The 21,992-nt window shown below is 34.4% G+C and overlaps 2 protein-coding genes across 2 annotated transcripts in view; both read left to right on the top strand.

Annotated features, from left to right (window-relative positions):
• The window catches only part of LOC134854239 (cilia- and flagella-associated protein HOATZ-like), a 269,680-nt gene that overhangs the window by 101,089 nt on the left and 146,599 nt on the right, over positions 1-21,992 (top strand). The gene's annotated exons all lie outside the window — the stretch shown is intronic.
• On the top strand, positions 7,918-16,167 carry LOC134853624 (insulin-like receptor). The gene is made up of 9 exons (XM_063869631.1): positions 7,918-8,209; positions 8,677-8,821; positions 10,394-10,877; positions 11,240-11,472; positions 12,069-12,235; positions 12,845-13,064; positions 13,992-14,223; positions 15,174-15,373; positions 15,708-16,167. The coding sequence occupies exons 1-9, from the start codon at positions 7,982-7,984 to the stop codon at positions 16,028-16,030; spliced, it is 2,232 nt and encodes a 743-aa protein (XP_063725701.1). The 5' UTR covers positions 7,918-7,981; the 3' UTR covers positions 16,031-16,167.

Here is a 21,992-nt window from a genome sequence, read left to right as displayed (position 1 = left end):
ATCCTCTGAATAATGTGGTTGATTCGTTATATGGTGTTTAATTGTCATATTTTTATTTTGCTGGAAAAATGGATTATTTTCACTACGGTCTAGTATAGCTCGTGGATGATCGTTAGAAAAAAATTTGTGAGTGGCTTGTTGTGGTACCTTTTGATTATATATTTGTGCTTGTGATTGGCTTGTGATTGACTGTTCATATAGGGGGATTTTGTTGTTTTGGATGTTAGGAAAAAATTATATTTATGTTCTGAGAAGTTGTTTCTATTAGACGCGTTTTGTTAATTTGTTTGCCTTGATGTCGTTACTGGTTTAAATGTTTCATGTCCCATTTGTGAGTATTTTGGAATAACGGAAGGTTTTACCGTTGATTGTATAGTTGTTTGCGGAAATGCTGTGTTTTCGTTTCTTGGAGTTGTAGGTGTAGGATGAGGGGGGGGGGGTAATGCTTTGTTGCGTTGTTGCTGGCATTGTTTCGACTATTTCTTCATTTACGAAATGTGATGGAGTTTGAATATCTTGTTGTGTATGGTTTCTTGTTCCATTTAAATTTTCTTGTCTTAATAATTGTAGAATTTAGGCTATTATTTCCTGTTCTATCAGTGAATAGTGTACTATAGTTTAAAAGTGTTGCATCAATAGTAATTGGAGTTATTCTAATGTAGTCTTTTTTGATGGAAATGTTGGCAATTGCTTGACTTGATATATGAGTTAGTATATTAAAAAATAATGGATGAGACCAATCAGGGTCTCAAACATATTCTGTTTCATCTGCCAATACAGTTTCATTGTCCGAATTTTGTGTTCGAAAACTTTTTCTTGATAGTGCTATGAGATTAATGTTATGGACAAAATGATCAATTATAAACCATCCTAGTATTTTTTGTAGATCATGTTTGAGATTTTGTGAGATTTCGTTACTAGTGAGACTTTCACGGATTGTATTTAAAAATTTTGAGAAATTACAGGTTCCTTGTCTTACAGTTGTATGTCGGCATGTTTGAGTTGTTAACTCAATTTGTGTTTCTTTCAATTCTAGTATGGTTATATAGCTATGGATGATTGAAAATACATCGTTTCTGAATATTGAATTTGTTTTTTGTGAGTTTTGCTGTTGTATGTTTTTTATGTGTCTGAGAAACTTTCGAGAGTTCGATATCTATGTCGTTTGTTTGTATTTGGTGTCTTATGTGATTTGAGTTTGGTGATGCAATTTCAACTCTAAATATAACGTAGTATGATGAGATATTACATATATTTTTGAAATAGTGATCAACGATTTGTCGTTTTATTCTTGATTCAGGAAATTCTTGTGTACATGGGCTATTTCCTTTTTCAAATGAATTTACAATTAAGTTGTAATAAAATTGTACTTGTCCTCGGGCGGGATCATTTTGTGGTTTTATGAAAAACGAGAGTATTGAATTATCATCGAAATTTTTGTTGTATTCGATCATTTTTTATATAGTTAAACTGTTAGTGTATAATATTCGATATGTCCTATTGGTTAATTCCACTTATATAGACATATTGGTTTGTTGATATATGACTTTTCTATTTTACGTTTTCTTTTTAGTGATGATGCTGTTGTAGCTTCTGAGTCAGAAAAATATATTTGGTTGTTTATCGGGTTTTTAATTTTTTTGAATCTTTTGAATCTTGAAGTTCCTGTATTGTGTTTGAATCTGATTCTGAGACTACGTTTCTTCGTTTTGAAAATCGATTTCTGATAATTTGTTTTTTTTTAGTATGATTGTCTTTTTTTGTGTTTGTCTTCTTGACCTAATAAATCCTATTGTTTGTCTGTGTGGTGTGATTACAGGGTCGTATCTTTCGTTTTTAATTAAACATTCATTTAGTACAATTGTTTGTTTACTACCTAGATTATCTCTCGCGATATGATTTAGGGTGATTTGGGGGTTAGAGTTTGTAATCTCCTAAGATGTTAGTCCTTACGGTTTTTCTGTGGTTATCTTAACTTGGGGCATAGATTGTCGTGGTTGACTGGTTGGAGGGGTTGGAGAGAGAGTATATCAATTAGTGAGAATGATTTTTTACTTTCTCGTGAATAAATTTTAATCTATGAGTTAACTGCTTCATCTTACCTAGGGGTTGTGATTTGTGATCGAGGGTTGGAGAATAGTAAATCAATCTACAAGGTTGAGGTGTAATTAGAACACAAGTAGATCGTTAGACACTATTTATGACTTACTAATTTGTTAAGTGTTTTATCCTGGTCATCTAAGAGGAAGAGCTCAAGTGAAGGATGAGTAACCGAAGTTCTTCACTATTTAGCCTAATTAAAATGGTTAGTTTTTCAAAAATTTCTGTTATTCTGGGGTCGTTTATAAGGGTTGGGTAGTGAATCGACGTTTGATGTCGTTAGACACTATCAAAATAATGGGAAGGACTAGAACAAAATTGTTCTGATTTTATCCAAGGAAAGCCTTGATGATCAGTAATGAAATAAATTAAATTTAGCTTTAATTGAAATTTAGGATCCAAGGGAAGCCTTGATGATCTGTTTATAAAAAAAGTGAGATATTGAAAGCAAGGTTAAGCCTTGATAAATTCTAATTTAAAAGTTTTGAGTTAAAGAAAATTTAAAAGTTTGGGTTTTGTTCAGATTATTTTCTTGAATTTCTGATGTTATGTTTTAGGTGATCAAGCTGGGGTAAGGAAAATTCTATTATTTATAAAACTAACAATAATTTTCAGTAGTAACTAATTTTTGTTCCGACTTTCGATACGAAAGTAACGGAATATTTGTGCTCGGGTGGGTTCTTTTTCTTCAGACAAATTTCGACTTTTTAACTAGCCATTTTTGACAAAATTTTTTCTATCATTCGAAACGTCTTGTTGTCTTGAATTCAAATTTGAAAAGATATTTCTTTTGTGATAGTTTTTCGTAGAGTTACGGGCGTTTAAAAGTTGCCATTTTAGCCAATTTGGGACAATTAACGCGCGATATATTTCCACGCCCGTAAGCGGAGAGTTATTCCGTCTTGGATATTGTTCCAAATTGGATGAAAGAAGTTAATTTACCATAATTGATTTTATACAAAGAGCAAAAATTATCCTTTTGTACTTTATATGGCGTGTGGGGGGGATGATTTTCAATTAAAAAATTTCAAATTTTTGAAAAAATTTTGTTTTCATTTTTTATTTCATTTAATTTTTTAATGTTATTACTGCTCTTTAAACCTTAAAAGGCAGTCGGAACATTCAGGGCTTTGCTTTGATACAAGCAGTCTTGTTGTATTTTGTATTTATTAAAATATTTACTGAAAAGTTTGATTTACTGCAGATTTTGGGGGGATTGACTTAGGATCTTTTTATCAGTCGGTATTGTATAGATAGTAAGCTCAGCACCAATAAGATTGTTGAAGAATTTTTTCTTCAAATTATTTTCATGTCAGTAATTGAAAAATTTTAAATTTACTGCATAAATACAAAAGTTTGTTCCGGTTTCCGTCGTACTATCATGTAGCAGAGTGGTCCGATTCCTGATTGTCTTTCGCGCCATGATCTTGGTCTTCTTTCAATACCTGGTATTTCTCGTATTGATTGAAAAAAAATTTTGGCGTAAATTTGGCGTAAATTTATTGAGAACTAGAGACATTTCTATTAAATTATCTATTCCGTCTAACATTTTTGCAATTTTGCATTTGTCTAATTCTAAAATCTATTTTTTCTAAATTCAAGTTAGTTATGGTCTTGTTGGCGACTTTTGGTCGCACCAGATGTGTTATGTACTAGTGACTGTATTCATAGAGTAATTTTAGATAAGGTACACCGTCTGTTCGTCACGCTATCTTATTTTCTGCCGGATAGATTCGTGCAACTTCTTAGTCTAATACCAATCTTAATCTTACTCTTATATCTCCTAGTCTCAATAGATCTAGTGTACGCTGGTATTTGCGGGTTAGATATCTGGAACTTGCTCCAAAGGAGAACAACTGTGCTCCAAAGGAGAACAACAATGGTTTAGAAGAAATATTTTATAGAGATAGTTTTATCAAAAATATAATTGATTGTAAAAAACTAGTTTCAAACTGGTGCCAAATGTGCTGTTAATTTCAGGCCGATTATCTTGTCATTTTTGATCATAGAGCACTTTTTACCTAATATCCAATCAAGGGCTGAAAAACTTGTTCTCAAAAATTACATAAAAATTGAAAAAAATTTTAGCCGCGCGATACAATTTGAATGTTGAGTTACAAATAAGCGCCAACGTCGACACTTGAAAAAATATATTTATGAAGAAGCCCGAAGCGTTAATTGAGCTTCGCCTCAAAAGGAAAAAATCATTAATTTTTCTCCTGTCTTTTAAATTCAACAAATCAGCTTCAAAAGATCAGAAAGCTGGAACAATTATTTTTGAGTCGTTGAATTGAACATGAAAAATTGAATATCCTAAAGATTCTCTGACCGTTCAAAACGTTTCCAAAGATAACTGTTAAGGTCGTCAAAAATGTTTTGACTTCAAAATACGAGCGGACAGAAAACTACAAGCTGTTAAATTAATTTTCACGTATGAAAACAATTTAAAACGTAAGTGCAGTTGCATATTTTCAACTTATTTTGCGGCGTTAGATTGGTAAAACACGTTTAGTACAGAATTGAAAATGGCGTTTGTGCAAAAACGCTCTTTATCGTTCGACTTGAGCAGAAATTTATACATAGACGAGAGTGACCTGGAGAATTTGCGGTTCATATGTCAAGGGTCATTTGGCCACGTGTGGCAGTGTACTTGTAAAAACTACCCGAAGACAGTGGCTCTGAAGCGGGTGTCACTCCCGATCGAAGAAGAAGGAATGATACTGCAGTCGCTGAGTCATCCTAAAATTATAAAGGTATCATTGGGCCAAGTGAAAAACCAACCATTTAAACAGCTTAGGTGGATATTGTTCACTTGGTTGAAAGATTTCTTTTTCAGCCAGTAAAAACTTTTGCAGGTTGGCTTACAGCTTAAAGATTTCTCCATAAAAACAACTCAATGGTTAAGCGTATGAGAATTATGTACCTAGTAAAGAATCCCCCCATTTTGCAAAAAGGGCAATCTAAGCAGAAATTTTCTTTCAATTTATATGGTTCGTCAGTAGTTCAGTCGAGTAATTTATAGGAGTAACTGATCACATATAATGGGAAAATGAGATTGAGTTCTTCGTGAAGTCCAACTGAATGAAAATTTGGGTTTGAAGGCTTCGAAAATTTGAAGGCTTAGAGTTAGTTAGAGGCCACTCTGGTTAAATTTAGTTTTTTAACCTAACTGAGAGTTGGAGATTATAATGTCCCTGTATTTCAGTACTTGGGAGTTATCCATAATCCTCCCAACTATGGCCTTGTGATGGAGTTTGCGGAGAATGGCTCTTTGGGGGACTATTTGCACAGACCGGATGCACAGATTAGTACCAACGAACAGGATTCATTCATACAACAAATTAGCGCAGGTAGCCATCAATTCGAAAATCAGTGGATAAACGGTAGAAAAACGCGAAATATTTCATTAGTTTAAAATAATATTAACTGACACATTTCATTAGTTTAAAATCATATTAATTGAAAAAATTTTTTAGCTTAAAATAACAAGACTGGTCGTATCAAGGCGAAGCCCTGAATGTTTCGACTACCTTTTAAGGTCTATGGAGCAATAATAGCAAGAAAAAATTAAATGTAATATTAAAAAAATGAAAATTTTTTATTAAAAAGTTTGAGATTTTTTGTGAAAATCATCCCCCACACGCCATATAAAGTACAAAGTGATAAACTTCGCTCCTAGAAATAAATCAATTATGGCAAAAAAGCTTCCTTCAACCAATTTGGAACGATTTTCAGTACGGATTAAACCTCCGCTTAAGCGTTAACAAGGCTGCTCGTATATCAGGGCAAAGCCCTGAATGTTCCGACTGTCCCTTAATTCATATCAAATAGTTTTTGGTTGAAAAGAAAATGTTAAAAACCTATACGTTTTGGACAATATCAAAGTGTAAAATTTTGTGCGAAATGAAACCAATTAGCTAGCCTCCATTCAATTTGGAACGATTTTGTTGTGCGGTATAATTCGCCACTCATAAATAATTGTTCCGACTTTCGATACGAACGTAACGGAATATTTGTGCTCGGGGTGGGTTTTTTTTTCTTCAGACAAATTTCGACTTTTTAACTAGCCATTTTTGACAAAATTTTTTTCTATCATTCGAAACGTCTTGTTGTCCTGAGCTCAAATTTGAAAAGATATTTCTTTTGTGATAGTTTTTCGTAGAGTTACGGGCGTTTAAAAGTTGCCATTTTAGCCAATTTGGGACAATTAACGCGCGATATATTTCCACGCCCGTAAGCGGAGAGTTATTCCGTCTTGGATATTGTTCCAAATTGGATGAAAGAAGTTAATTTACCATAATTGATTTTATACAAAGAGCAAAAATTATCCTTTTGTACTTTATATGGCGTGTGGGGGGGATGATTTTCATTAAAAAAATTTCAAATTTTTGAAAAAATTTTGTTTTCATTTTTTTTTTATTTCATTTAATTTTTTAATGTTATTACTGCTCTTTAAACCTTAAAAGGCAGTCGGAACATTCAGGGCTTTGCTTTGATACAAGCAGTCTTGTTGTATTTTGTATTTATTAAAATATTTACTGAAAAGTTTGATTTACTGCAGATTTTGGGGGGATTGACTTAGGATCTTTTTATCAGTCGGTATTGTATAGATAGTAAGCTCAGCACCAATAAGATTGTTGAAGAATTTTTTCTTCAAATTATTTTCATGTCAGTAATTGAAAAATTTTAAATTTACTGCATAAATACAAAAGTTTGTTCCGGTTTCCGTCGTACTATCATGTAGCAGAGTGGTCCGATTCCTGATTGTCTTTCGCGCCATGATCTTGGTCTTCTTTCAATACCTGGTATTTCTCGTATTGATTGAAAAAAAATTTTGGCGTAAATTTGGCGTAAATTTATTGAGAACTAGAGACATTTCTATTAAATTATCTATTCCGTCTAACATTTTTGCAATTTTGCATTTGTCTAATTCTAAAATCTATTTTTTCTAAATTCAAGTTAGTTATGGTCTTGTTGGCGACTTTTGGTCGCACCAGATGTGTTATGTACTAGTGACTGTATTCATAGAGTAATTTTAGATAAGGTACACCGTCTGTTCGTCACGCTATCTTATTTTCTGCCGGATAGATTCGTGCAACTTCTTAGTCTAATACCAATCTTAATCTTACTCTTATATCTCCTAGTCTCAATAGATCTAGTGTATGCTGGTATTTGCGGGTTAGATATCTGGAACTTGCTCCAAAGGAGAACAACTGTGCTCCAAAGGAGAACAACAATGGTTTAGAAGAAATATTTTATAGAGATAGTTTTATCAAAAATATAATTGATTGTAAAAAACTAGTTTCAAACTGGTGCCAAATGTGCTGTTAATTTCAGGCCGATTATCTTGTCATTTTTTATCATAGAGCACTTTTTACCTAATATCCAATCAAGGGCTGAAAAACTTGTTCTCAAAAATTACATAAAAATTGAAAAAAATTTTAGCCGCGCGATACAATTTGAATGTTGAGTTACAAATAAGCGCCAACGTCGACACTTGAAAAAATATATTTATGAAGAAGCCCGAAGCGTTAATTGAGCTTCGCCTCAAAAGGAAAAAATCATTAATTTTTCTCCTGTCTTTTAAATTCAACAAATCGGCTTCAAAAGATCAGAAAACTGGAACAATTATTTTTGAGTCGTTGAATTGAACATGAAAAATTGAATATCCTAAAGATTCTCTGACCGTTCAAAACGTTTCCAAAGATAACTGTAAGGTCGTCAAAAATGTTTTGACTTCAAAATACGAGCGGAAAGAAAACTACAAGCTGTTAAATTAATTTTCACGTATGAAAACAATTTAAAACGTAAGTGCAGTTGCATATTTTCAATTTATTTTGCGGCGTTAGATTGGTAAAACACGTTTAGTACAGAATTGAAAATGGCGTTTGTGCAAAAACGCTCTTTATCGTTCGACTTGAGCAGAAATTTATACATAGACGAGAGTGACCTGGAGAATTTGCGGTTCATAGGTCAAGGGTCATTTGGTCACGTGTGGCAGTGTACTTGTAAAAACTACCCGAAGACAGTGGCTCTGAAGCGGGTGTCACTCCCGATCGAAGAAGAAGGAATGATACTGCAGTCGCTGAGTCATCCTAATATTATAAAGGTATCATTGGGCCAAGTGAAAAACCAACCATTTAAACAGTTTAGGTGGATATTGTTCACTTGGTTGAAAGATTTCTTTTTCAGCCAATAAAAACTCAGCATTTTGCAGGTTGCTTACAGCTTAAAGATTTCGCCTTAAAAATAACTCAATGGTTAAGCGTATGAGAATTATGTACCTAGTAAAGAATCCCCCCATTTTGCAAAAAGGGCAATCGCAGCAGAAATTTTGTTTCAATTTATATGGTTCGTCAGTAGTTCAGTCGAGTAATTTATAGGAATAACTGATCACATTTAATGGGAAAATGAAATTGAGTTCTTCGTGAAGTCCTACTGAATGAAAATTTGAGTTTGAAGGCTTCGAAAATTTTGGAGTTAGAACAATTCCGGAGTTAGTTGGAGGCCACTCTAGTTAAATTTAGCTTTTTAACCTAACTGAGAGTTGGAGATTAAAATGTCTCTGTATTTCAGTACTTGGGAGTGATCCATAATCCTCCCAACTATGGCCTTGTGATGGAGTTTGCGGAGAATGGCTCTTTGGGGGACTATTTGCACAGACCGGATGCACAGATTAGTACCAACGAACAGGATTCATTCATACAACAAATTAGCGCAGGTAGCCATCAATTCGACAAGCAGTTAATAAACAGTACAAAAACGCGAAATATTTCATTAGTTAAAAAATAATATTAACTGACACATTTCATTAGTTTCAAATAAAAAGACTGCTCGTATCAGGGCGACTGTCTTTTAAGGTTTATGGAGCAGTTATAGCATGAAAAAATTAAATGCAATAAAAATAAAAACAAACTTTTTTTTAAATTGAGATTTTTTGTGAAAATCTTCCCCCCCAAACGACATATAAAGTACAGAGTGATAAATTTCGCCCCTAGTAAAAATCAAATATGGCAAAAAATCTTCCTTGAACCAATTGGCAACGATTTCTAAAACGTATTAAATCTCCGCTTACGCGTTAATAGCGCGAAACCGCGTTCAGACAATTCGGCCACAGACAATTCAGCCAATTTCAAATTCAGACAATTCAGTCAAAATGAGTGAGACAATTCGGCCAAAGACTATTCAGACAGTTTCCCTCAGAGGAATTTCAGAGTCTATCAGACTACTTCGAAGACACCTATATTGGTGCTTGTCGAGGAAATAGACGCGTCAAACCAAAGTTTGACATTGCCGATTGGAACGTTTTCAATCGGGTGCTCAGCGGAGAACCTCGTACGAACAATGCGTTGGAGGCATGGAATGGCAGCTTCAATAAGTTCGTATCGACAAAGCATCCAGCCCTCCCCAAGTTGATCACACGATTCAAAGATGAGCAAAAAAACGCCGAAATTAATGTAGAGAGACTGATGTCCGGTAATATTATCAGAAAACAGAAGCCCAAATATTCAATAGCAAATGATAAACTCGTTCAAAACGCAAAAAATTACAATCGAGACCATATACAGAAGTATTTAAAACTGTGTACCTTCAATGTACATATTTCGTAAAACTTTATGCATAGCAAGTTTGTTTTGATCTTCGAAATTTGTTGTTTGATGTTTTACATTTCATTGGTAAACTGTTGAAAGCCTTCTGACTCTAATCAAATTAGAAAAGTTTTATTGTTCCCTTTTATCTTGTCTCTTTAATCTAAATCGGCCGAATTGTCTTTGGCTGAATTGTCTGAGTTTTTTTGGCTGAATTGTCTGTATTTTAAATCGGCTGAATTGTCTGTGGCTGAATTGTCTCTGCGCCGCGCGAAACATCGCGCGTTAATTATCGCAAATTGGCAAAAATTGCAATATGTAAACCCCCATAACATTACAAAAAAATATCACACGTGAAATATATATTGTTTTTCAAAAATAGGCTCTGGAAAACAATACCTTTTGAATGGTATTAAAATTTCCGTCAAAAATGGCTAGTTAAAAAGTCGAAATTTGTCTGAAGAAGCAAAACCACCCAGAGCACAAATGTTCCGTTGTTTTCTGTACGAAATGTCGGAACAACAAAAAGTAATCTACATTTTGAGCCAGAAAATAAAAGCCTCCGAAAAGAAAAAAAAATAAATCGTAGGCTCAGCACAATTACTCAATTGAAAAAATAGAGCTTCGAAAACAGACGTAAGTATTCTTAAAATTAGTTTCACATTTTAAACAACAGACTGTTTACGTGAATAGATTGTTTTTAGGCATGCTCTACCTGCACCATGGAGCTAACTTCCCCATAATGCACCGAGACCTCAAGCCTCAAAACATTCTACTCAGCAACAACTTCACACTCGCTAAAATCGCCGACTTCGGCTGCGCTAAGCTCATAGTTGACGGCACAATTACCGGCTCCAATCGGGGGAGCATAGCGTATATGGCGCCCGAACTGATACGAGAGGAGGGGAAGTTGTCACGAGCGGCCGACGTGTATTCGTTCGGAGTCGTGCTTTGGGAAATACTAACCAAAAAACGACCTTTTTCGGGCAAAAACGAAGCTCAGATTATTTACTTCAAAGGAGTCGGAAATAGTTTGCCGACTAAAGACGAGAATTTACGAGAGCCATATAAGGAAGTTATTGAGAAGTGCTTTGAAAAAGAGAGACGAAGACGGCCTGATTTTAAGTATCTGCACGCAGTTGTCACTCACAGTTTAGGGTCAAGTTCGACTAACAGTTCAAGTTTTAGGTGAGCGAAAATTGACACGCACGTAAAAACATTTTTTCTTTTTTTTTTTCAAAACTGATGTTGGTCTCAAAGCCTATAAAACATTGCAAAACACTGCATTGGATTTAGATCAGCATAACTTTAGAATTATAACTAATTAGGCTGAAAACTTTAAAAAATCATACAAACAAAAAATGCTTGGCCGGCCTTAACAAAAACATAGCCACGAGAAGCCAAGGTTTCTTTGTATTTAAGAAGCAATTATTTCTAAATCTAAGAAAAATTTAACAGGTAAAAATTTAAAAATTTTTGGTTGCCCTCCGAATTGAAATTGAAAAACAGGTCAAAAATGACGTTCTATCTATTAAAAGCATACTGTTTAGTTTCGGGTCGGACCGCATGCCCGACATCTCGGCGGGTGGGGACAACAGTCACCTGGCCTGGATCTCCTACCCTCGGGAAGTGGTGCCAGAGGCCGAGTGGAGTCCCCAGGAGAAGGAGAGTCTGGCTGTGAGGAAGAACAGAAACACTGTCATGGTGCTCAACACTGCATTCTTCAATGTTGATCCACCCAGAATGGACGAAGTGAACAAAACTCCGCCTCCTCCCGATTTGGGTAAAACAGCAACTACGGCAACCCATCCCCTCAATTTTGGTTGCCAATTTGTTTCCAAAGAATCTCCCTTTTGGTTCGATTTTACAACAACATCTTTTGGTCGCCTAGATATAAACTTATTTCATAGGCGCCTCTTGAATTACACTAAATTTGAGAGGAAGCGCGCGCAAAAAAAGCGAGATCTTTTGGTCAAATCTTTTAAAAGGTGCACCTGTTCCTTCAAAAATTCGTCTGCGTAACAGGGTTTTTATTGGATGTTACGAGTTCGGAGAAGGAATTTGGTCGTCCTGAAAATAATGTCGGAAAAATTTCCAAACCTATTTCACCTCTCGAAAATTTTTTTATGGCATCTAGAATTCTGATTATTTGCAATTTGCACCAAAAATTCTCCAAAAGTTTCACCGTTTCTAGTTCTTGTCAACCACTGTGACAAAACTTACCCAGCTAAGCGCAACTCAGAAAAAAATTGTATCGAAAAATGCATGAAGCTGTATCTCTGCTAGTTTATACGGATTTTCTGCATATCGATCATGTTCCTTTTTTCTATCAAACAATAAAAGTTCAATGATTGAATAATGTGAAAGATTGAACTGTAGGTCCCGAATTGGAGCACCGGGAGAGGGTGACTTGTTTCGGGTGGGGCAACGGGGGAGGTTCTCCCCTCCTGGCGGTGGGCACTGCAGATGGGAGGGTGTGGCTGTGGACTGGATCTGGCACTCTGCTGAGACGCATCATCGTCAGGAACAACCAGCCAGTGCTGAAGGTAACGACAAACACCACCACGGATTGCTTCGCAGTCAAAATCTTCCGTTCATGTGCGTTGATAAATAGGGTATTTAGTATATTTCATTCAGTATAAATTAAAAAGTAGCAAATAGCGAATATTCATTCAGTATAGTTAAGAAAATAGCAAAGATTGTTCTGAGTTGGTAAGTTTTGGGAAAAAATAAAAATGACAATTTTAATTTTTTCTACCCTTTTTTTGGGTGCATTGAAATTGAATAGCAAATAGATAAAAAGAGCTAAATTATAAAGTTGTCCCAAAAAACTCGAAAGTGAGGAAAACAATGTCAATCAATGGGAAAACCAACCTGAAATGCTAACATATTTCGACCAGTTTTCCTCGACATTTTTTGAAATTTATTTTCAGAATCTGAAGTATGACCCTAAAACTGATACTAACTTGGATACTTCATTGTTGCTTTTTCCGAGAAAAATCTCGAGATACATGAAAAAACCAAATTAAAAAACCTAGCAAAATGTAGATTTGTCTCTAGTAAAAATTGTTCATTTTGAAATACTTTGGAAGCAGCTTTTTTGGAAGCAGCTGATTTTGGAATTTGGTAAAGATTCGATTATTCTGCACTTTCAGTTGGAGTGGAACTCGGATAGTAGTTTGATAGGAGTCATCTGTCAATCACCGCCTACACACAGCAATGAGTCATCATCCAGGATGGAAGTACCTGGATCCGACGGAGGAGTTGAGGTGTTGGTGGTGTCTCTGGAAACCGAGTTCCACGTGACTTCCATTCTCAACTTTTCCTCCTTCTCAGATGTGCTCACATGGAGCAAAGTCAAGCAAGACATGCTCGGTATAAAAAAATAATAAAAAAAAGAAACAAATGCTTAATTGGATTTTTGGTACTTTTGGGTTATTTCTGAGACTTTTTATGTTCATTTTAATTCTTTCATATTGGATTTCCAGTATTTTTATAATGTAATGAAAACAAATAAATCAGTTGGTTAATAGCACCCCAAATTGGGTCTTATGCACTAAACGGCCCAAAATCAGTATTTCTACATCTTTCTTGAACTCAAAATAAAATGGTTGAATCGGATTGGCTAATCATACACTCAAATTCAAACAACATGGTCCGGCATTTCAATTAAAATTCCTAGCAGATAAAATTATTGGCCGAAATAACCAAAATTATAAAACTTTTCTTCTGCTGAAGCCATTTTGCGAAATTTTTCTCATCCGGGCAAAATTACCCAAATTACTTGAAAAAAAAATAAGACAAAGTTTAACTTTTTGGTTATTTCGGCTAATATTTTTATCTGCTGGAAGCTTTGATTGAATTGCCTGAAAATGTTGCTTGAATTTGAATGGCTTATATTAACCAGTCAGATTCGACTGCATAAGTTTTAATTCAAGATATAAAAATTTTGATTTTGGGCCGTTTTGTGCATAAGACCCCCCAAATTTTCCAGAAAAAAGCAAAATGGAGATGCCACCCGACAGGCTGATGCCTTTTTGGTATTCTCCCGAGCCGAACTTTATTGTAAACGTACAATTTCATAGAATGTATGCTTATAAGTTTTAAATTGAAAATAAAATTATGATATTATAAATTGATGATAGGTTTTTGACAATGGGGTCGTCAGCAGGTCGAATCTAAGATTCAAGTAAAAACTGATTAACAACCTCAACAAAAATTAAAATGATCATTTTTTGTTAATAAATAAAGTCACAATTATGTTTATTTATTAGTTATTACATATTTCGTTATTATATATAGTGTGTTGTGAGATGAGCAAAGTGCACATTTTCAAGAACGACGACTACACGTTGAGTGCTCCCAAATCGCACCATCAGAGTCGCATCCAGAGCGCCGTCTGGTCCCCCCTGGCGAACTACGTGGCACTGGTGTCCAAAACAGCACTCCAGATATTCTCGGTCGAGAACACCTCCACACACTCCTCGGAGGATCCCAACTCGGGGGAAGGAAGCCCATCTAAGATGAAAGTCAGGTGAGGCGATCAAGGGTCGTCAAAGAAAGACGAAAAGAAAATTAACCACTAGAAAGTAATCAAGTAGTCAGGTAAGTTATGCGCCGCGCCCCAAAGAAAAACGAATCGCTATAAACTTGACAGCAAGTAAATAAAAAAACACTGGCATCAGGGGCGGATTTAGAAGGTGGCGGGGTTGGGGAGCGGACCCCCTCTCAGCGATTCAACACCCTGCCGACCCAAAGGGTCCTCCCATTGAACTATTTTGAGATATCCATTTCTGGCTTACAGGCCCTAAAATTTTCTAAGGCGCCTTAGGCGCCAATATATGCTAATTTTAAGGGGGGGGGGGGGCGCCGAAAAAACGCGATTTTTTTGGTAAACATTTTCGAAAAAGTGCCTAAAAAGTTTCAAAAAAGTGCCTACATTTGGTAAAAATTTTGCCTCCGGCGCTGAAATTTTGGCCAAAACGGACTTTTTAGTGCTTTGGCAGAGCTCGGAAAATCAATTTGCTCGACCAAAAAAAAGGTCGCCAAAATTTCAAAAGTTTTTTGAAAATCCGAAAGTTTTTCGATCGTCTATGATAAGTTGTGAAAATGTATTTTGTCGACCTAAAACAAACCATGCTTTGACAAAATTTTGAAAAAAAAAGAGGCAAAAAGGCCATTTTTGGGCACTTTTTGTAAAGTTTTGAACAACCAAATATTCTTCAAAATTAGTATTAATTGGCGCAAAAGGCGCTTTTACGAAGATTTCAGGTTCGGTCGGCGAAAAGGGGATGTCTTAAAACAATACAGAAGGGGGACCTTTTGATTGGAACAAAAGAAGGGGGGACCCTTTGGTTGGTGAGGGTATCGAACCCCTGAGGGGGGATCTTTAAATCCACCCCTGATTGGATTAAATCATTCGGAAAGAAAGTCACTGTTAAATTTTTAATCAAAACCTGAGCTGTAATGTAAACTTTGTTGAAGGTCCAAGACTTCGATGCAAAAAATCGGCGATATCCAAGGCGTCGTCTGGCACCCGAAGAATGCAGATGAAATCTTCGTGAATAACTTCGCCGAAGTGCTCGTGATTAATGTGGCCAAAAAGACGCACAGAAAAATTTTCGTGGCGGATGACGAAAGCAGTCTTAGTTTCTTTTCGCTCAGTCCAAACGGCCAGGCTGCGGGTAATAATATTAACTGGTCATTAATAAGTTATAAATTAAAGCAACCCTCGGAGGAGAAAATTTTTATTAAAAAGTCTTGTTAAGAATTATTTTGTCAAGGTATTGTTTTGAATAGTGGGCACCAATTTCTAAGATCCAAACTTTAATAATCGAAATAGTTTTGCGGCTACAGTGTTTAAGCACAACTTTGTGGTTTCATTCCCAAAACCTCACAATAAGCTTAAAATTTTCGAGAAAATTAAATTGAGCTAATTCGAAATTAATTAGTTTTAAACGGCTTTTACCCTAAGTTTCCAGGAATCGAATACGTTCTCATTGTAAACACTTCTTTTAGCAATATTTGCTGACGAACAGCACGCGCTTATAATCGTCCGCACCGACGACAGAGCTGTACAGGGATCGAACCCCGCTCTCTCCAAGGACAGCAAAAATATAATCGGCAAAGTATCATTGATTAAAAAAGACATTCTGAAGTCAAACCCCATTTGGAATTCCGATGGCAGTCGTTTATGCTTAAGCGTCGAGTATGCTAAAAGTGACCTAAATATGTTCGACTATTCGCTTCTGTTGGTCAATTTGGAATCAAAGTTTAATATTCACTGTCTTGTACTGGAGCGACCGAAAAGTGTGAAAACTTTCATCGAAGTTTCGCGATAGTAAACCCCTGAGATAGTGAACCTCTGAAAACTTCGAAGATCAATCTAATACTCCTTCTTTTGACCATTTTGATCATTATTTTGACAATGAAACTGTAAAAAAGCCAAAAACTCGGACAGACAGAACTATTTATTACTTTTCCATCTGAAACATAAAAACTGATATAATTTTTCATTCAAATGAATGAGCAGTATAGTATAATCAGTCTATCAAAATTTTGCATAGAAAAATCTTTTTGTATTAAAATCAAACCTGCGATTAACTCAAAGAGAGCAATAACTTAACCCGGGTTGACCTCATAGACGAAACATGCTAATCATACAATTCCATAAACTAAGTCTATGAAAAAATACTGCTCATACACATTTCAACAATTTTGCTAAAATGGAATCATTGATTTTTCGAAGAACTTTTTTCTTGTTTTGGCATATAAGACGGTGTATCGTCCCCTATAAAAAAGAAAAACTTTTTTTGTCAAAAAATTCTAACAATACAATTTCAATGTATGGAAATTCTATGACTAGCATTTTTTTGATGGTTTTGAAATTACCCCCAATGCTTTTTTAATAGCAAAACGATTTGTATTCAAACAAAGGCTTTCCAAAATACATTGCATGCAAAGTTAAGTTTTTATGTGCGTAATGTAGTCCTGGCAACATGAAAAGTGAGTTTTCTTATGTTTCTATAGATAAAATGCTTAAAACGCCCATCTGTTTTGTTTGGTATGTTTTTTTATGCCTTGATTGATGACGGATTCGTTAAAAACTCAAATTAAATAAAGAACGTTTTTGAAAATTTTGCGAAAATTTAAAAAATGATACTTTTTTATATCTTTAATGTGAGACAAATCTAAGACAATACAAGAAGTTTCCAAAGCATCATTATTGCAGGACGGTCAAACATGTCGTGACTCTAGTTTTGAGTAACCAAAGTCTACGAACACCACCCAAAAACTATGAGAGATTAAATTTAGAAAAAAAAAAACAACATTTTTGGCTCATGGAAAATTGCTAAATATATTAATTCCATATATCAAAAATCACTTATCATGCAATTTTTTGTACTTATGGAATTGCATGAAAAGTGTATGCCTAGCATTAGTGGCCAATCCGGGAAATGTTGGCCAAATACAAAATCAGCAGATTACAAAAGGTCGTCAAAAAGGCGAATACTTTAATAACCAATCAGAATCTAGTTTTGAAAACAAACGTACGCAAAAAAAAATCTTTTTTTTTCTTCCTTTTTTTCGTTTTTTTTATCTCGATTCTGATTCGTTAAAAGAGTATTTGTCTGATGAGCTGTTTATATAAGAAGTTACTCAAGTGTGGAACACACGCCGACTGGTGGTTATAGTTGCGAAACCAGGTCACTGATTGCGGGAATGCTTTTATTGTGTTTTTTTAAGTTTGGTTATCGATTTTGTGCAAAATATGTGCTCACTGAAGAGTTTAAATAAAAGCAAATTATTGGAACAAAAAGAAACTATTAGAAAGAGCAATCTGCCTTGTCTGCTCACTGATGAGTATAATTAATAGCAAATAATTTTAGCAGAAAGAAATTATTAGAAAGAGCAATCTGCCTTGTCTGCTCACTGAAGAGTATAATTAATAGCAAAAAATTGAAACAGAAAAAAATATTAAAAAGAGCAATCTACCAATTGTGAGCAATTTCGAATGCAAATTTGAAATTTTAGGTGACCCTGAATCATCCTTTTTGTCTGAAAGAGAAATTTTGCTCGCAAAATTTTTCTGAAGTAGAAAATTTGCTCATTTTAATTATTTTTGTCTGCTCCAAATTTTTGCAACTATCTATAAGCTTATCAACTTGCTGGCTCTACATCAATAAGAAAAATTTGGATATACCGCAGAACCTCAACCGTTAACTTAGTTTCTATTTTCATTCATATTCAGTTCAAATTTTGCTGGAATTAATTTCAACCAATCGGGTTTGATCAGTATAATCGAAGTTTCAAGTTGACTAATTGATTTTCTTTTGGTGGGCTATTCTCATGGGCGATAGATTGAATGGGCGAAAGACTCATGGGCGAAAGACTCATGGGTAATAAACCAAAAATAAAAAAACCGGAGGTCAGTTTATGAATGAACTATTTGACTGGCTGAATTTTGTTTTGCCTATTCCGTCCCTCACCTATGGAGGGTTCCAAGTTTTTCTGAGCCGTATCACAGAAGCGACAATTTAACTCAAGCCATTTATTTTATTTGAAAAGTGAAAAAATCTGTATTAAATATGCATTTGAACGAGCCCGCAAATAAAGTTGGCTTGCAAAACATTTCTGTGAGAATGCACTTGGGATAAATTCAACCATAGTTCTTGAAAGTTTGTTGTTTTCTCTCCTGTATAGATCATATTTGGGCGGGGTAGGCGAAAAGTTATACATTATATTTAAACAAGGAAATGACCAGATTAAAATCTAATTTTTAAGATTGAGCTTATATCTCAACGTCAACTGAAAATTGAAACTCGCATGCAACATCTCTTTCTTGAAAGTGTGACTTTAAATGCGGTAAAATCACGTCATAACAGGTCTCGGCATTTTCATTTTGTGCGCGGTTTTTTTCGAACTGACCAACTTTTTGTGCTCGGGGTTTTTCAATTAAACCTTAATCTAATATTAGATTCATCTTCAACAAAATAAAATTGGCAGATTGCTTTTTGAAGTTAATTTTAGTATGCCTCCGAACTTGTTGCAAAACTTATGCACGAAGCGGCCCAAAATCAATGATGTTATTCATTGATTTAAAATGTATGCGGTCAAATCTGATTGGCTAATATTTGCCAATCTAAGTCAATCAACTTATTCGGAGAATTCAATCAAAACTTCCAGCAGATAAAAGTAGTCGCAGTATTGTACCAAATTTTAAAACTTTGTCTAATAATGACCTTATTTTCAAGTAATTTGAAAATTTTGCCTAGGATAGAAACATCCAGTAAAACGGCTTCAGATGAATAAAACTTGAAATTGTTGGCCGAGATTACCAAAAATATAATTCTGCTGGAAATTTTTTTTCTAAACGCCGTACCATATTCTTTGAATTTCAATGTCTAATTAGCCAACTAGGTTCAATTTTATTAAATTTAGCGCCGTTTAGTGCATAATATCCCTTTTTACATTTAATTATTTTAGAAAATTGCACACAGAAACTAAACTTAAAAATATATATATTTTAAAAAAAAAGAAATTGCGCCAGTGAATGTCTCCGGTTCTTTTTTACTTATTCCGCCTAAAAATCAATAATTCAACATTTTGATCTGATATTATTTTGCTTGAACCTGATTGGCTGTAATCAGCCAATCAAAATTCAGACCCATCTCAAAATTTTTCATTCACAATTTTAGGTAGAATTAAAATTAAGCCGAATTGCTCTAAAATGAATAATGTTTGTTAAATTACTTAAAATTATTTCAAATACATTCCAGAGTGTTACTCAGATTGGAATAAAAACAAGGAAAACAACTCCAAGGGAAAAAATGAATACCTTTGCATCTGCTCAAACCGACCTTGCCAGATATTGACTTAAAAATAAAGTGATCGCATTTGTAATAAACAAATCAACCAGTGCTATCAGTATGTTGTTACCAGCTTTTAAACATTGAATTTTAAAAAATGCAAAATTAAAAAATTTGGGCGGACTAAATAAAGCGATCCAATGTCTGTTAGCTCAAAAACAGACCCCTCGAAAAAAATTGCATGTTGTTTGTTTTCATGTATTGAACTTTTTTTTCAGCTGCTGTAGTTTGATTCTATCATTGGATGCTGCAGCAGTAATTATATATCCGACGGAATAACTATCACTGCTCCACTTTTAATCCGGTTGCGGTATAATTCCACGCCATCCAAAAAGAACGTATTGTAAATATCGAATAATCTAAATAATTTTAACAAAATTTTTTTATGGTTTGCCTACAATTAAGAAAAATCTTGATTACTAAAGCAGTACACCTACTAAATATCTTTCCAGAAAATTCAAGAAATCATTGATTTCACAAAAAAATTCTATTTCAATTTACTTTCAAATCGACAATTTAATTTTTGAACAAAAACTCATTAAATTTCTGCGACATAGTTTATAAAGAGAAAACGAAAAACGAATATCATTTTTTTTCTTTTATATTTTGTAAGGTTTTTTATTTATTTTCTATAAAATACTTTGGCAAACATGATGTAGTGTAAAAAGAATTAATTATTTTAAAAAATATATGCAAAAAAAAATTTTTTAAATTTATAACCTGTTTTTTGGTAAAAAAAATAAAACTGAAAAAATAAAAACATTTTAATACACTTTTCTTTTTTGGCCGGTTATAATGCAGTTTCTTTTTTTTTCGTTTTGGTGTACGACGAAATTCTAACTACAGTTGAAATTTGAAAAAAACAGCAGCTCAACTTTTTTGATTTTCTTAACTCCGATTAGTCAAATGAGCATTTTAATTTTCCCTTCTCAATACTAAAAAAGAAAAAAGTTCTTTTTTACCAGAAAAACACTCATTAAACAAAATATTTGCAAAGAAGTAGCCTCATTATACTCAATCTCTGGTTTTTTAACTTCATTTAAACATCTATTTCACTGCCTTGAAGATTTCACTAAGATAACGTTAGACTTGTTTAGGTTGACTTGTTTAGGCAGACAGAAAAAAAAAACATTTTTTTTGTGTATTTTTAAAAGGCTCCAAAAATTTTCTTCAGATGTCTAAATTGGCCTTATCCTACTATTGTCTGAAAAATGCCGAGTTTTCCTTGAAAGCGTCGTCGATTTGTGGTGTCTCCGATTAACTCTTTCTGAGTGTCATTATTTAAGTGATGAGTTTAGCACGCACAGTTCGTATTGGCAGTTTTTTAAGACATCTGCTATGCGGCTCCTGGTCATTGATTTTATAGCTTAACTTTTTCGGTTTTTTTTAAATTGATTACCAAAACTATCTGAGTTGTTCACTGAATGCGTATCAGCTCAATTGAGGATATTCATTTAAAACTTAAATTAGCATTAAAAATAACCTCAGCTCTCTGTTTAATAAAAAATGATACACGTCTGCAGTAGCGGTTTTAGGGGTGGAAGAGGCGGACACCTCTTTCTACTTAAGGATTCGAGCTCCTACCGACTCAAAAGGTCCCCCTTTTGCATTATTTTGAGATATCTTTTTGAGATACATTTTGAAATATATTTGGCTGACTGACCCTAAAATTTTTATGAAAGCGAATTTAGAACTATACAACAATTTTTTGGGAGAGCGTTCCAAAAGTTTAGTCAAAATAGAGTCTTTTTAGTACTCTGAGAGAGCTTAGAAAAACAATTTAAACGACCTATAAAAAACGGTCGAAGCATTTTTTCAAATTTTTTTAAAAAAATTCGACTCCACCCCTCGAGAAAATCCTAGATCCGCGCCTGCATGTATGTTTGCTCGTTTTTTTCTTCAATTTGTGAAAAATTGGAGGCCAAATGTTAATATATATTACTTTTTTTGGAGTGTCGGAAGTGAAAGGAGTTTTTCATTACGAGATTAAATTTTGAACTGGAGAGACGCACAATTTGGTGTCTGTAGGTAAGTGAAATCCTGAGACAACTCTTTAACACCTTCTGAAATTTAAGTGGATTTCACTTCAGAAATTTCCGTGGAATCCACCTAAATACGTGTAACGTAGGTTTTGTCGGCTCATTTGTTTTAACGCAGATTCCGCAACCAGCGTGTGCACCTTGTTCTAGACTCCGCAATTGTAAAGGGATTTCGCAAAATATAATTTGAACCTGCAAAAGAAAGTTCAATCTGCAAATGTAGGCTTATTCCGCAAAATTTAAATGGAGTCCGCAATTTGTTTTTTTTTGCCGAAATAAACCAGTTCTTGCATACGAACAATTAAAAACTCGAGCAGTAACTATTCTCTATCAAATGCAAAAACTAAACGCGGAACCACCGAACAAATCTGAAACCATAGTTTAACGAAATTGGT

The sequence above is a fragment of the Symsagittifera roscoffensis genome, chromosome 1, assembly GCF_963678635.1.
Source record: "Symsagittifera roscoffensis chromosome 1, txSymRosc1.1, whole genome shotgun sequence".
Lineage (NCBI taxonomy): Eukaryota > Metazoa > Xenacoelomorpha > Acoela > Convolutidae > Symsagittifera > Symsagittifera roscoffensis.
Note: the sequence above shows the minus strand (reverse complement) of the source record. Positions and strands in the feature narration are given on the sequence as shown.

Bases quoted from the DNA above. Each gene is read 5' to 3' on its own strand.
- LOC134853624 (XM_063869631.1), top strand. From the start codon at position 7,982: ATGGCGTTTGTGCAAAAACGCTCTTTATCGTTCGACTTGAGCAGAAAT. The intron at 10,878-11,239 runs GTGAGCGAAAAT...CATACTGTTTAG, and splicing joins ACTAACAGTTCAAGTTTTAG to TTTCGGGTCGGACCGCATGC. The intron at 15,374-15,707 runs GTAATAATATTA...CACTTCTTTTAG, and splicing joins TCCAAACGGCCAGGCTGCGG to CAATATTTGCTGACGAACAG.